This window comes from Diabrotica virgifera, chromosome 2 (assembly GCF_917563875.1).
Source record: "Diabrotica virgifera virgifera chromosome 2, PGI_DIABVI_V3a".
NCBI classification, from domain to species: domain Eukaryota; kingdom Metazoa; phylum Arthropoda; class Insecta; order Coleoptera; family Chrysomelidae; genus Diabrotica; species Diabrotica virgifera.
The window spans coordinates 199,981,030-199,998,584 of NC_065444.1; the positions used below are offsets into that span (position 1 = coordinate 199,981,030).

General features: G+C 32.6%; 1 protein-coding gene across 4 annotated transcripts in view; it reads right to left on the bottom strand.

The window, feature by feature from the left end:
- LOC114336237 (aminoacylase-1) overlaps nucleotides 1-17,321 on the bottom strand; it is a 128,674-nt gene extending 111,353 nt beyond the window's left edge. For 2 of the 4 annotated variants that reach the window (XM_028286564.2, XM_028286562.2), the window contains exons 1-2: nucleotides 16,857-17,321; nucleotides 10,945-11,114 (exon numbers count right to left, since the gene is read on the bottom strand). In XM_028286564.2, the coding sequence (XP_028142365.1) occupies nucleotides 10,945-11,114; nucleotides 16,857-16,962 (276 nt within the window). In that variant the 5' untranslated portion in view covers nucleotides 16,963-17,321. The remainder of the gene's footprint in view (nucleotides 1-10,944; nucleotides 11,115-16,856) is intronic. The other 2 variants (XM_028286566.2, XM_028286563.2) reach the window with 2 other exon arrangements.
- Between the last annotated feature and the right edge of the window lie 234 nt (nucleotides 17,322-17,555).

Consider the following 17,555-nt stretch of genomic DNA (forward strand, 5'->3'; position numbering starts at 1 on the left):
ATTTAATTTTTCATTTCCAACAATCATTTTTTCCGATTATGGCGCCATCTATCCATAATTCGAAAAAATGTCTCGAATAAAAGTTGCTTATTTTTACGTAAAGGATTAAAATTTACAATAAAAATTTGGAGCTCCTATTTAAGATTATAAAATAACCTCCGACCTCCGTGGGAAGTCATGTTTGGTACCATTCATAGATTTTTAAAAATTATTGAATAAGTGTATTTTGAAGTTTTTCGATCTGATGTTCATTTCGCGAAATATCGCGGGGTTCGTATTTAAAATTTTTAATTTACCCCCACCCCTCTGCGTGGGGGGTCGTGTTTGGTTTAATTCGATAGATTTTTGATGAATATTGAACCCGCTCAAATCGTCATATTTTTTAAATATATGTACACTCTTTTGCATGTATAACTTAACTTATCTTAATCTCACAATTTCGAGTATTTCTAAGGATATATTTTTTTTCGGACCCCCCTTAACGAACTCCCCTGTGTTAAGAACCAATATATGGTAGAGGTACATCTGTCTCCCCTTATAATAATCTGACGCTTGGGCTCCCATACCATAAATAAGATTAAAATAAACACTAAAAATATTTAAAACATTTCACAATATGAGTTTTTATGTAGTTACTATATGAGCAAAAGATGGGCTCTATATGGAATATATTATTATGGGCTCTAAATAGAATTTTAAAGTTCTTAATATATTTTAATACTATTTTACAAAAGAAGTTTTTACTTCATAGTAAGGTAAAACTAGGGTAGGTAATAAAACCAACCACTGGAATTTTCCCGTTTAAATTTTATTTTGATATCTTTTAAAGTTGTTATTAATTATTGTTATTAAGATTTTTAAGTATGCATTCAATAATAATGTAATTAACTAATTACCTATACATAAAATATTTATAATATTTGTGTTTTATCAAAAATTTCCATAAAGTCTTTATGTCTATTATTATTACTGTCGTAATTAGTTTTTATGAGCTATTTTCATTCCACAGTTTCTCTTTTTTTTATTAAGACAATTAAATTATACTTAAAAAGAAAATTATAGTTTTCTGAATGTACTAGCTGTCTTTTGAGCCCAAATTAGTTTTAGCTAATTAATTGTCAGAAAAATATTAAGAACTAAAAACGAATACAAAGTGGAGAAAACGACGCAAAACGACAACTATGTAGACGACGCAATACTAATCTCTTAAAGTGAAGATGATTTACAACGTATGCAGCAACAATTTAAACTTTAACCACTGACATGCGGTATGCCATACCGCACCGAATATATATTTTGTTGTAAAACGTATTTTAAAGAGGATTCTAAAACACCATCTGTGCACCTTTAAGTAGTGAGAAGTGTGTAATTGTACTTGCTCTCAACTGCTGCATTTTTAATATGGTTTAGTCTTTGGGCTAAGTTGACGTACAGTTCTTGCGGTATCACGTACCGCATAGTCCGCATGTTAGTCTTTACGTTACAAGTTTCTGATGAACTTGCTACCAGTGTTGACAGCAACTTTATTTTTCAAATAAAACATGGTTTTCTGTTTTCTGGCAGAAGTAAAATGTATTTTATCTACTATATGTCATATTATGTATTATAAGTTTTTAGTTTGTGAAAACTGTCATTATAGATATCAATGCGTGAAGGGTTTAAAGTGTGCGTGAAGTAACAATGTATTTTAAATGGGATTTACTTTTTCGCACACTTTCAATGGGTTTTTTGGCACACTTTCATACAATCAAATATCCTTAACTTTTGCGTTGTCATGGTGATGACAATATGAGCAATGACTTACAACAAAAATTTTGACAGTTTTGTGATTTGAAAGTAGTTAGAATTTTTAAATGTCAAAGTTCTAAAAATTGTAGACTAGAAATGAATTCCAGTGACGAAGAGTTGCAGTTTTTTTATTTGTTTATCGTAGATAAAATATTGTATGAAACTGTGCGTGAAGTACTTTTTGCGAACTTACGCGATGTATAGCACTCGCTCCGTTGTCGCTCGTGCTCTAAAAATCTCGTGCGTTCGCAAAAAGCATATTTCACGAACTGTTTCATAAATAACTATTGAATTAAACAAACATACATACAGTCGAACCCGCTTATTAGAATACCGGTTAAGGGAATATCCCGGTTTAAGGAATAGAAATTTGAGGTCTATTGAGGAAATATACTAGCAACCAATGACCGGTTATTAGAATATCCCGATTATACGAATACTTTTGCTTGGCACTAGGCGAAGATGGTATTAGAGATTATCAATTTGACCTTGGAATTCCGGTTTTAAAGTTGCACGTTGCAACCGGAAATACTAAGTCGCCGAAATAGTACAAGCGATATATTATTCCACGTGCTTTAGGAAGATGGGAACAAATGTATAATTTTGGTTTTTATATAATTTTCGGCTAAAAAGTTATAACCGGAAGTGCCATATTAGTCGCATAAATAGTACATGTGATATATCAATAGACGCGTATTGATAAGTCGAGCTTGAATCTTTATTTCCGGTTAAAAAGTTATGACCGGAAGTTTGGCAAAAATGACACAAAGTTAGTGAAATTATAACAATCGACGCAAAGTAACACAAATAGTTAAATTTTCGACTTCAGATTCTACTTTCTTGAGTGAAAATAGGACTTACGAAGTCCAATTACTTGTTATTAATTTTAAAATTTTAAATATTTAAATAGTTAAGGTGCTATCCTAGTGTAAAAGTACGAAATTCATATACTTTTTTGGGAATTTCTGAAATAAAAAGTACTCTACCCATTGTTTTAAAAATTTGCATGAGCATTTATTATAAAAAGAAATACATGTAAAACAATTTTCATAAAAAAATATTGAAAATTAAACGATTTATGCGCTATCTACTGGCACCGTGAAAATAAAAACATGGCTCCACTGCTGCAGTGATTGGGACTAATAGAGATCCTGAAACATAAAATTTCAAAGTGATTATTGAAATATGAGTTATTTCCTATACCTATACCATCAACTAGGATTTTTGAAAAATATTAAAATTTGGAAAAATGACGAAGTGTTGAAAAAAAATTTTAAAATTAGCTAAAACATTTTCAGTTTCAAAAACCGCCAAATTGAAATTTTTTATCCGATCAAAAACCCCTAGTTGATGGTATAGAAAATAACATATTTTAACAATAACTTTAAAATTTTATGTTTCAGGATCTCTATTAGTCCCAATCACTGCAGCAGTGGACTAGAGATGGTATGATGGAACTGGAGCAGGTACCACGGAATAGGTTCCAATCGTCTATTCCACGCACCAGTGACAAAAAGTCGACGGCATCGGTTTCGATTCCAACGGCGCGGCGCCGCATCGACCGCAATCCGCAATTTACAATAAACTCGAACTGGATTCTCGCTCGGAATAGGTTTTAGCCAGTTTTAGCACAGCCATTTAGACATCGAAAAAGCCACCGTCGTAAGCCACAGGGAACGCATCGGTTACGTTCGTTTCGATTAGGGATGGCATGATGGAACTGGAGCGGGTACGTCGGAATATGTTTCAATCGACTATTCCACGTATCTATTACAAGTGACAAAACTTTGACGGCATCGGTTTCGATTCCTGCGTCGGCCGTTCGTAGTTGAGTACACTTTCCGGAACGACCGGGCAAGAGATTTTAAATTAAACTTGAACTGATCTCTCGGAATAGGTACCATAGACATAGAGAAACGAATCGGCGGCGTCTGTTTCGATTCCAACCTCTCACATCTGTTTAATGTGATGGGTTCAAAAGAATTTCAGGTCGATACGGCTGTAACAGATTTCTAATTTATGGCGCGTATAGTTGTCATTTAAAACTGTTAAAATTTTTAATCTTTCGCATTATGTTTTTATTTACATGACTATAATCTAATCGATCCTATCTTCTTTAATAACTTAGTGTCTTCATTTGCCATTTGCATAAACGAATTCTGAATAAACCTCGACTTTAGGTAATTTAAAAACCCATAATTACATGTAAGAAAAATTTGTTTTAATAGTTGTTATTATAGATTACGAATTGTAGGAAAAACACCGTAAGAAGTATAGATATATTTAAAAATCAAATTAAATACATCCTCTAGATTAAAAATACCAAATTATAGGTACCCACTAGTTTGATCGTTTAAATTTGATGCAGCGCAAACAATAGTGGCACAACTAGGAACAAGCTAGAGCGATCGATATATATCGTCTTTTCACCTCGGAATCAGAAACTCGCATTAGGTTTCTGGAATAGTTATTTGTTTGCAATAGGTTCGGTTCCAACCTATTACAGAAAAATGCTATTCTGTACCATCTCTAAGTGGAGCTATGTTTTTATTTTCACGGTGCCAGTAGATGGCGCATAAATCGTTTAGTTTTCAATATTTTTTTACGAAAATTGTTTTACATGTACTTCTTTTCATAATAAATGCTCAAGCAAATTTTCAAAACAATTGGTACAGTATTTTTTATTTTAAAAATTTCGAAAAAAGTATATGAATTTCGTACCTTTACACTAGGATAGCCCCTTAAGTTTTAACCCGATAGTAAATCCTTAATGATCATTAACGACATTCAAATTAAGAGAATAAAAATAAAATTCCGAAGGTGATTTGGTGCCAGCGTGTATTTGTGTTCCAATAACAAACCTGAATTTCGTTATATTATGTTTAAAAGAAGATCGATTTGCCATTGACACGATTCCGATCCAAAGTTTAGATTCGTTTATTATGAAATTAGGTTTGATTTATTTTAAGGTTTTTCATATAATTAAAGGTTATTTTATTACTATTCGTAAATATTAATGAAAAACAATTGGCCACAAATAAAATAATTTATCCAAAATACATGGATATAAGATGTCTTTTAACATGCTATTTAGTTTATATACAGGGTGGAAAATTATTTCTGTCCCTGTCTAAAAAAAAAAATAAAAAACGCTGAGACGTGTCGACTTTTATAATTATATAAATGCGATTTTTTGCAATTTCTTCTTTCCAAATTTTTTGGTGCTATCGATTTCTCAGAAGGGAGAAAATAGTGACTAAGTATAATAATTATTGGATTAACTCGTTTATTATTAACATTACCACATAAAATGTACATAAACAAAAAGGGAGAGAGTTATATTTTATAAAATTTTGATTTTTTGTACTATAATCAAAATTTAAGGTGCTACGCCTATGACGCTGACGTCATCAGCAGCAGGTCATAAACAGAAACGAATCTAATGAATTAAAAATTGAAAGAAATTCAAATATAAAATATATTTTTATTCTCTCCATTTTTGTTTATGTACATTAGTGTCGTAAAGTTAACAATAAACAAGATAAAAACAATAATTTTGCTTTGTCACTCAAAACGAAAACCACACAACAAAATTTGCAAAAAATTAATTTTTTTCGCATTTGCAACATTGTAGGAAATCGCATGTGCAACAATTTTAGTTGTTATCATTTTTGTCGAAAAGTTGAAAATGGAGATATTGAGCAAAAACGATTCTTCTTTTCTTCTCTTTTTTTACACTCATTCTTCTTCTTCAGATGCAATCCATTAATGGATGTTAGCAATCACATTTTCCATTAACTCTCTGTTTCTTGCAATATGTATCAGAGATTGTATGTCGTTAAACCCTATCCATTGCCTTATGTTTCGAAACCAGGACATTTTCTTGCGTCCTCTCTTGCCTTGAATTTTACCTTCGATTATAAGTTGGAGGAACTGGTATTTTTCTTTTCGTATGATGTGACCTAAATACGCTCTTTTTCTTTTCTTGATGGTTTCGAAAAGTTGGCATTCTTGGTTGATTCTTTTAAGGACATAGGACATCTACATGGTATCTTTAGGATACGACGATAAAGCCCCATTTCGAAAGCTTATAATTTGATTTATATCCCTCGTTTTGAGTGTCCAGCTGTCCAGCCCTCTACGCCATATAGCAGCACCGACCATACGTAGCACTTAGTAAACCTTAGTCTCAGTTGAAGATCGAACTCTGAACAAGTCAGTACCTTCTTCACTTTTTCTAAACCTTGTGACATTTTACTTCCCTGTCTGATGCCCAGTCTTCAAAACGCCATGTTCCCGTGCCGTTTGAAACCAGTACAAGTTTTCAATGCATCCTACATCTTTTCGGTCTATATCAAGTTTATTGAGGATCTGCATTAACTTGTGGTGTTGGACACGATCAAGCGCTTTTTTGTGATCTAAAAAGCATAGGAACACATCCTTCCTCTGGTCATAACAATTTTGGACCAGCACCTGTGTTGTTACTATTGCTTCTCTTGTTCCTCAACCTTGTCAAAAACCCGAACTGAGAATCACTGATGTCCCATTCACATTTTTTGTATAATCTTTGATGTACGGTCCCTGCTCAATTTATTAGAATCACCCTAGAAATATGAGTTTTTTTTATTTCAAGCACCTTAAAAGTATTTCCAAAGTGATGTGGGACTGCTAAGTGGGTTAAATAACAATTACTTAATAATCGTGCTACATAATTAAGTTAAAAATGATAAAAAATTTTTATTGCATTTTGAAAACTTGACAGATGGTATGTAATAGAATGTGCTAAAAGTGGACAATGGGTCGATTTTTTTCAACTTTAGTTTTTTAATTAAATTTGTGACTAGCGTTCAATTTTCGTAAAATTTGCAGTGGTAAGTGTTAATATTGTTCCATGTTAATGTTAGTTTTTAATTTGTTTAATTTATTTTAAGATAATTTAAATATGTTAGTTTTTAAAAGACGAATATCTTCGATTGAAATATTTTAATATGGGTGATTGTAAAGATCTTTCTGTTAAGCAAATCTCTTCTGTTACTGCTCTATTAGAAAATACCACATGTAGTTAAAGAGAAATAGCCAAAAAATGTGGTGTATCTTAATCGTCAGTTCGAAGGTTAAGTCAAAAACTTAAAGAGAAACATCCTGTTAGATCGTTTTGGAGGGGTCGGTATGGCAGAAAGATTTCAGTCACACCCGGAGGGCAACGAATTTTAAAAAATTTGGCTGTAAAACACAGAAGAGTCATCCATAGCGATATAAGGAATGAATTGGAAGAATCAGAGTGTTCAGTATCTGAGTCCACTGCACGCCGAAATTTGTATAGTATGGGATTCCAATGTTATAGGCCAGTTAAGGAACCAACCAAGCAACCGACTATCACCACAAATGCTCAAATAACGCTTAGTTTGGGCCAATTTGCATAAAAACTCTGTAGTCACATAATATTTATGCAAATTGGCCGAAATTAAGCGTATCTTGAGCATTTGTGGTGATGGTTTTGGCCTAGGGCTGTGCCTTAACTGGCCTAGGACATTTGAATCCATACTCTACAAATTTCAGCATGCAGTGGACTCAGATACTGAACACTCTGATTCTTCCAATTTATTCCTTATATCACTATGGATGATTATTCTGTGTTTGACAGCCAAATTCTTTAAAATTCGTTGCCCTCCGGGTGTGACTGAAATATTTCTGCCATACCGACCCCTCCAAACCGATCTCTTTTGAATCAATCTTCGAACTGACGATTAAGATAAGATACACCACATTTTTTGGTTGTTTCTCTTTGACTACATGTGGTATTTTCTAATAGAGCAGTAACAGAAGAGATTTGCTCAACAGAAAGATTTTTACAATCACCCATATGAAAAAATTTAAATCGAAGATATTAATCTTTTAGAAATTAACATATTTAAATTAATATCTTAAAATAAATCAAACAAATGAAAAACTTACATTAATATGGAACAATATTAACACTCACCACTGCAAATTTTACGAAGATTGAACGCCAATCACTAATTTAACTAAAAAACTATAAGTTGAAAAAAAAATCGACTCATTGCCCACTTTTAGCATGTTCTATTACCATCTGTCAAGTTTTCAAAATTAAAAAAAAAATTTCACCATTTTAACTTAATTATGTAGCATGATTATTAAGTAATTGTTATTTAACCCATTTAGCAGTTCGGTATCAGTTTGAAAATACTCTTGAAATTAAAAAACTCATATTTCTAGGGTGAGTCTAATAGATTGAGCAGGGACTGTAGTATTTTAAGAGGAAACAGTAGCGATCAACAGGTAGCGAAAACGCGTTCCAAGATTGCGGCTGTAATTTTGAATATTTTTTCGAGATATTTGGTACAGGTATTCGTAATATAATAGAGAATGGCGGTACAGAGCCCAATTTGAAAAATATATTAATATGTGGAAATTATTCTGTAATTAAGTACAATATTTAAAAAACGAGCCTGTACCGCCATTAAGAAGAACAAAAAAATACACTTTCTTCAAATAAACTTTTTTATCCGATGCCTAGATTTTGTGTCATTTTGGAACTACTAAAATTTTTTATTTCATTAGTAAGAGTTTAAATTTTTCAAAAATATTTATTAATTTTCTCAGGATTCGAAAAAAATTAATACATGTAAAACACATTGAAAATTTTGACATGTGTCAAAATTTTGCATTTTTCTCCGTTACCCTTAAAGGTAGAATTCCGCACCAAGCGACCGAGACAGGAGACCGCGACAGGCGACAGATAGGTCGCGATAGACGATAGTTGGTCGCTGGTCTCGGTCGCGGGCTGCAGAACTACCCTGATATAATTGCATTGAGAGCAGTCGTGGGGAGACCTCGCCTATCTGTCGCCTGTCGCGGTCTCCTGTCTCGGTCGCTTGGTGCGGAATTCTACCTTAAGAGGATCGGTACGTTTTTTCGGCTGCAATGCTATTCAAATGGGGATTCATTTTTTTCGAATCCTGAGAAAACTAATAAGTATTTTTAAAAAATTTAAACGCAGAATGAAAAATTACGTTATTAGCGAGGGCCGAAAGTCCCGGAGAACTTATATAATGTTTATTTTAATAAGTTACAGGGGTGAAAATCTAAGAGAAAATTTAGTGTTATATTTAATTTAAAATATCTCATTCAAAATAAACTTTTTATTTATTCTAAGGGACTTTCGGCCCTCGGTAATAATTTAGTCTTTCATTCTGTGTTTAGATTTTTCAAAAATATTTATTGGTTTTTTCAGGATTCGAAAAAAATGAACACAATGTCCGTGGTAATTTTTCCAAATCTATCTTTGTCATACAACGCACTTAGTCGAATAGAATATTGTCAGTCAGACACTGACAATCGTGACAATTTTAAATAATTATTTGACATGAATCGGGAATATTTTTAGTTGTTGATTAAATAATATTGATATATAGTGTATTTGATAAATACTTGATGTAAGAGGTGAACTTTATAAAAAGTTATTTATTGTGTATTATTTATGGAAGATAGAAGCAGAGAATACATCAAGATATATTCTGTGATCCAAGCAGGGGCGTGCGGTCCATGGAAGCAAGGGAAGCATTGCTTCCCTTGGTTTCCGCAGGTAATACCGTACCAACTGAGTAACTGAGATTATTTAAAAAAAAATGAACAAACACATAAGCAAGATTTTAAGTTGCATACCAGAATATTTAATTATGTAATACAAGCAGTAAGTAATAAAATAAAAACGTATTTTACTCTATTTTTGTCATACAGTAAACAACAAAGCAAAGGAATTCTCATAAGCAGCGCTGAATGCTGCATATATCTAGCTTTCCTTCCGTACGCGGGCCCGTAGGCCATGATCGTATTTCTACGTCGGTATTCGGAGTCATGTCGGCAGATAATCTGATTTCAAATTTGCTTCTTCTCGGCCCATGTAAAAATCACGGGGGTTACACGCTGAGTGACCAGTTCAAATTTCGAGCATATGTACCGCTTATAAGCAATTCTGTCAGTTGCATACAAGGAGCTGTTTTCGTGAATTTAAATGGGATTTACCAGCATTTGACAATGAGGGGCTTCGTCGACTGATTTTGTGGAATTATGAAGATTGATTTTATTTAATTATTTATATAAATAAATATATAGAATTATTTACATTATAAATACTAAATATATATTATAAATATATTTATATAAATATATTATAAATATATATGTATTAGGGTTTTGGAGAATGGTAAAAATATGAAAGTGGGATACAGAAACCATAAATACCTCGAGAGGATTTTTGGATAGTTTAAAAACTTATTTTAATTTTAATTTTTTAACTTTGCTTTTTCCAGAAATATTTCCATTCTCAGATAATTTATTTAATGTATTGCAATGCCAGATAAACGAGATTGGTTTCTGTGTAATTTGCGAATTTCAAGATGTTATTAACAAAAGGAGAGAGATGACTTTGAAAAATGCTGGAATAATATGATGACAAGAAGTTTTGAGCCTAAAAAGGAAACGCATACGCACTGATAATGTTGGAGATGTCCAATCGTGCTACCGCCGACTATATTATCAGATTTTAAATCAAATATGCCAACGAATGGAAAACAGGTTTAAGAATTTTGATGACCGAGACTTTCGTTCAGGTAGAAGTATTGAATTACATTATAAATAGGTGTTTTTACAATTTTTTTATAAATTGCTTCCCCTGTTTCAAATTTCACCGCACGCCCCTGGATCCAAGTATTTTGTTGTTAAAGATGTTCAAAATTGTAAGCGTTCCATAGTAACAATATATTATTAAAAATCACTATAACACTTTTCCTCTTTTCTCGATTGAGTATTAGTTTTTGTTGTAGGTACATATAAATTATTACAATCACTGAATACATAGCTAGTGTAAAAATTATCACATTTATTAACTGAATTAATAATTTGCAATTATACAAAAAATAACAGTTATCCAAGAACATTCAAAAGCCATCTCTTTAAGCTAGTTATGACATTGTCAAGTAGAATGACATTCTAGTAATATGTACTACATACCAGTGTGAATTTTACTACACGTAATTTGCCATGTAAAGAGAGAAAAGGTAGGGATAGCCATAAAATATTTGCGAATTATGTACCCATAGCCTTAACATAAAAAGAAAATACCTAAAATCTTACCTCGAATACAGGCACAACATCCATATGGCTGTTTAATAGAATGGCTGGTAAACTTGGTTCCTTTCCAAGCCATGTTATTATCACAATTGGTTTGCCAGCTACCACAGATATAACCTTTGCAGGAAGACCCAAACTTTTTGCTTGTTTTTCCAAGAACGTAACACATGGTTCTGTAAAAATACAATACATAAGGACTTAATTAAAAAACTATTAAATAAAAAACAAAAATGAAAAGATATGAATCTTATAATCCTGTTCAACAATTCCACAAACTCACCTAATTAATCAATTTTAATTTTTGAAAATGGGTTTGAAAAATTATTTGTTCTTCCATATACAAAAACATCAGCAATTTAATTCATCATTAATACAAAAACATCAGCACTGTAAAGTTTTGAATATTTTTCTGACAGAACTAGATTGCAAAATTATTACACAGAAACAAAAAACGTATCACATTCTTTACATCATTACATATTTTGGAAATAACTTATACGCAATTTTTGCCAATTTAATATCTTTTTTGGCAATATTTGAGTCTCAACTTTTTTTTATTTCTTGTTGGATATTGTATGAATGGTCCAACTTCAACTATGTGATTATGTTATGATGCCATTTATCCACTTATGATAGATCTTCCACTTTTTAGTTCATTTCCTTTACAGTGGCCATCCTGCTTTTTTATTGTTTCTTGAGCATCATTTTATTGTCCATCTCGTATCTTATTTTAATAAATGACTTATAAATTTGTCTGCTGTTCTGATCTTTATGAATAACAGTGCTGTATTGATGGACAAATCTTATAAAAATAATTATATTTTTACCATGAATCTACATATCAGAAGCAATACGAACAATGTTAGCAGAAACTATTATAGGTCTGGATCTCGCGTATGAAAAAAAAAGTTGATTAATAGCAAGCTGAAAATTTGTTAATAGCTTAAGGGTGTCTAGTCGGACAAACACTGGAACAGGGGAAGTTTTTACTGTGGAACAGGTTAAAAATTTGGAATGGTCAGACCACGAAAACGTCACATTTATTTTATCCGACAGAACAGACAAACTCTCCAAACAGAGATTAAACTCTCATGCAAAAATCAGACTGCTATTTATCACTAAATGGGCGTTTTAATGAGTGGAACATGTAGAATATGTCAAATGACAGGAATTATGACAGGTGATAAATAGCAGTCTGATTTTTGCATGAGAGTTTAATCTCTGTTCGGAGAGTTTAAGTCTGTTCTGTCGGACAAAATAAACGTGCCGTTTTTGTGTTCTGACCGTTCCAAATTTTTAACCTGTTCCACAATTAAAACTGTCCCTGTTCCAGTGTTCCAATATATCAAAGTTTATCCGACTAGACACCCTTAAGCTATTAACAAATTTTCAGCTTGCTATTAATCAACTTTTTTTTCATACTCGGGATCCAGACCTATTACGCCTATCACATTTTTTTGCATGTACACTTCGCGTCAGAAAAAGGTGGTACAACTCTTATAACCGAAAACATAGATATAATAACACCATAATAGATTAGACCAGGTCCGAAAAATAGCGTAACGTGGAGCAGTTCTTGTCGGTGGTCTATCTATCTCTCTCTACCGGCGCTTAGCTTTCTCTCTCTAGCAGCTAGCATATGATGGCTGCCACCTCTGTGTCACTGTCGTTCCATTACTCCCACCTCTTGGTAAATACGCTCACACTCGCACGACAGACAAAGATAGCTACAGTCGGAAAAATGAAAGAATACCCATGAACGATCACATCAATCACTTATTTTGTATTTGCTGTCTTTTTCTATAAATGACAAACGTTTGTTATAGAAAAAGAGAGCAAATACAAAATAAGTGATTGATGTGATCGTTCATGGGTATTCTTTCATTTTTCCTATTGTAGACCACTGTACTTGATATTGGTGTTACATCCGGATGCAATTGAGTGGCATATCCCTAGCCAGATCTTTTGTTGACATATCTCTGACCGAAAATCGCGTTCTTCAAGTTGTGTAAGTTGATCTTGTCAAATGTGTCATTCTAATTTCTAGGGCAACGTTGCCAGTCATCTCAATTAAGTACCCATACATTGATTCGTGTTTTTTTATAATTTATATTTCAATTCAAAAATAATGACAGTTAATAAATCTATGTAGACATAACTTTAAATTATTATGTTTAAATTAAAATCGAGAAGCGTGATTAGTTTCTCGTAAATTGTACTGTAAATACAAAACTCTATGGAGTTATGGGATACTAGAATAAACACGTGAAAAATAAAAAAATTGATTTGAAATTAATACAATATGAGAATAACTTTTACAGTGAACAAGTGTGGAATTTAAATATACGTATTACAATTCGAAACTGCTGTTGTAATATTAATATTTTGTCATAGCTCCATTATTATTAATCACTTCTTGTAATCTTCTGGGCACTGAGAAATAAATTTAGTTATAAATTTTCATCTTCGTCCAAGCTTTTCCAGGTTTCTTCAATGATGGTCAATTGGTAGTGATAAAAATATTACCTATCTAAAACCTTTATACATTTTTAAACATCATTTTTTGTATTTAGATTTAGTGCAATTCCGTTATCTATTATAACAACAACGAAGTGATTCACGAACTATTGTATCCAGTCTGAATACAGGTTTACATTGGGAAAAAAAGTGTACCAGTTTTTTATGACGGGAAGTGTACCTATTACTTGTATGTAAAAATATCACCATTCTTAACTTATATTTTTAAGTTATGTTATTAACAGAAAAAAATAAGGTTTTAGCTGACATCAGTGCTCCTGAATTATAAAATATTGAGAATTAAAATGTCACAACTGGTCTAGACCAGTTATGACTTACACAACTGAAACAAGACCAGATAAAGCAAAACACAAAGACATCTGGAGACCAACGAAACGAAAATCTTAAGAAGGATTACTGGAAAAGGCCTACAGGACAGGGTAAGAAGTGAGGAAATCAGACGCATATGTGGGGTAGACAATATAAATACCTGGGTAAAGGACAGAAAAGAAGAGTGGAATCAACACACAAGCAGGATGTCTGAATCAAGGATAGTAAGAATAGCCAGGGACAAGTCACCGTTAGGCAGTAGAAGTATAAAACGCCCAAGGAAAAGATGGAATGACAATTTAGGGACAAAATGAAAGGCACTGTTGAAGAAAAACAGGCAGTACTGCCTATATAAAAGAAAAAAAAAAGAAGAAGAAGAAGAAGTGAATTAAAATGTCTACTGTCTTGTATATCTTGTAATGTACTACTGTCTTTGGTATATATATTTGGTATATTGCTGGAAAAGGACTACAGGACAGGGTAAGAAGTGAGGAAATCAGAGGCACATGTGGGGTAGACAATATAAATACCTGGGTAAAGAACAGAAAAGAAAAGTGGAATCAACACATAAGCAGGATGTCTGAATCAAAGATAGTAAGAATAGCCAGGGACAAGTCACTGTTAGGCAGAAGTACAAAACGCCCAAGGAAAAGATGGAATGATAATTTAGGGACAAAATGAAAGGCACTGTTGAAGAAAAACAGGCAGTACTACCTATATAAAAGAAAAAAAGAAGAAGAAGAAGCGAATTAAAATGTCTACTGTCTTGTATGTCTAGTAATGTACTACTGTCTTTTGGTATACTGTGAGAAGAGATGATTAGGAGACAGAAAAAGAAAAACTCTCTGAATTATTTTAGTAGTTGTAAGATGTATCAAAACTGTCTGTGGTTTCTTAGTAAACAGAAACTGGTGTTACAACATTGAGTTATGTTGCAGTTTTGGCGAACCTGATGTAAAATTCATTTGGGTAGCCCGCCTTAGATTGATAGGGCAAGTAATCAGGCAAGAGGTGCAACACAGTCAGATAAGTTTTTGACTGAAGAGGGTTGATCGGACGAGCCAGAAGGCAACCTAAACACTGATTTAAAATTTATTGGAGTTAGAGCATAAAGAAGAGTTGCCGGAGATAAGGGCGAATGGAGAATTATTATTCTGAAGAAAGCTTTGGCTCATAATATGCTGTGATGCCAATACTCAGGAGAATAATTTAAAAAATAACAGTATGCATATAATGATCATATCTTTATTTTTGAACTAATTGACGAATAGATCTGAAATTTTGAGTCTGTTTAGGATTACACTACACAACTTTGGGTGCAATAACAAATATCTAGGTTGATTTTTAGAATAGTTACAAACAATTAATGACTGTGCCTTATTTTACAGTTTTTGAAGCTACAAATTAATTTTAAAACTTAGCAATTGGCATTTTAAAGATTTTTTGAAATGAAATATTTATCTTTTCAGGTCTTTTCATGTCCAAAGTCCCAATGGATACAGAAGTGGCCTTAAGAACAGTTGCAGAGCACAATCATCATGAAGTGGATGAGGATTTTTCAGATGCTCCTGCAAGACAAAGTACATGCCCAGCAAATGTTTCTGCAAGATCAAAAATGTGAAATGCAATTCAAAATGCCACCGCTATTTGCCATGTAGCAATAAATAATAAACATTTTATTCAAGCTATTATTTATTTAACTGTTATATTTATCTATTGTTCATCTCCACAGATATATTAGCTAGACTGGATAAGACTATCTTCTTATGATCTCTTATCCAGATAAAGTTAAGTCTACACTTTAGACCCATATATACTTATCCTAGTTGGAGTGTACTTTGACTAGTAAATGTTGATCTAATGATTGGGAAAGAATCATACTAAATGACATTGATAACAGTATACTTTTCCTAGTTGGAGTCTACTTTTATGTTAAATAAAAGTCTTCATTTTATATTTAAAATCAACTTTTACTAAAACCAGTTGAGTTGAAACTGGGTAATCAACTTGAACTGTAACTTATATACTTAAGTACATACAGAACAGTTATTTGCTTTCTGTTGATTTACAGTTCGGTAGTTTCTTTCATGATTTCTTCTAAATGCTTAATTAATAATAAGATAAAACTCTGAAATTTATAATATTTTAGTAGGTACATAGCATTCCAGAAAGGCCTACCTCAGAAGTTCCAGAACATCCTGGAACAGACTGGATAGAAAAGAAAGAACGAGTGGTACAGGGTACAGTACATTGACTGAAATGGTAAGCCTTCTAATGAATGGTACAAAAGAAATTATCAAAAAGTATCTAATACTTCGTAACTACCTGGAATAAAAAATACATAATGGCCAGGATTCTAGTGGATTTGTTAACTCTGCTAGATAAAAACCTTGCATATAAGTTCTAAATAGGGAAAGAGAAAGCAAGGAGGAGTTCAGTACAACTTAACAATTATCATTTATCACAGGACTTACCTGAAATAAATCAATGCATCTTATAAAGAAGAGACCAAGAGAACAAATTTTGGAAAACAGATACACAATGAAAAATTATGAAAGGAGAGACTTAGGGTACTTTTTCACCAAAAGAATAAAAACTAGGAAAATTATGTGGTCATGATCAAAATAACTAAATAACCCAAGAACACAATATAATATAAAGAAAATTCAAGATCTACAGATTGAAACAAATAGATAGATGCATATCCTGTTAATTCTATTCTAAAACACAGTTTGATATAGTTATTTATGATGTCTCTTGCTTAGCATTTTACATGGCTTTTAAGAAATCTATAACTTACCACAAGTTTCTCGAGCTATTTTCTGATAGAAAAGCTTGAAATAACTTTGTACAACACAAGAATCAAAGAAATTTCCTTAATATATCGAACAAACTCCACACCCACGAAGTGAAGCCAAGCCAAGGAAATTTTCAAACAACTGACATCTGAACACACTGCATTTCCCTATTTTTATTCCGAAATCAATTAACAACACAACCCCAATATTACCTATATAGAAAATAGAAATATACCTAAAATATTTAGAAAGGACTTGTTTAAAACTTACCATAATCTACATCAGGATGAACCGAGGGAATTTGAAGATATTCACGAAAATTGTTGACAGCTTGCTGATCTAACGCTTGCTTTTGATCAGCTGTTATTGTAGACATCTTTTGAGTTTTTGCTGAAATTGTATGGAATAGAAACCACAAGTTGCGTATTTAAAATTGAACTTAACAATTTCTTGTATCCCCACTTCGTATTTATATACTTTTATTGGGGCTTATCAAGGAAATAAGTGATTACTTAATCTAAAACTAGACCATTATTCTATCGTGTTTCACCACTATGTTGTCATTTTAATAAATAGGTAACTAAAACAAAAAGAAAACATGTTTCCCGTAGATATTTCTTGTGGCTTTCGATGTATTACTCGGAATTGATTAGAAATGTTTTTGGGCTGAGCGTTATCGGGTATTTACAGTTTGTGTCTGTAGCTGCGGTTTGCAATATTCGCCATGGAAACATACCCATTTTACTGCATTATTTTGAATTTGGCGCGCTCATTTAAACACCAATCAGCTGATCAAAACCCTTTTGAACGTCAGTTGTATCCAGAGTCATGTTAAGGATAGACCCGGCTAGTCATATGCCACTCAATACATCGAGGTGTACCGCCGACATAGGATTGAGTGGTCTAGCCATCTTTGTCTGTCACACGCGCGGGATCGTTTGGTTAAAAGAGATAGATAGACCACCGATA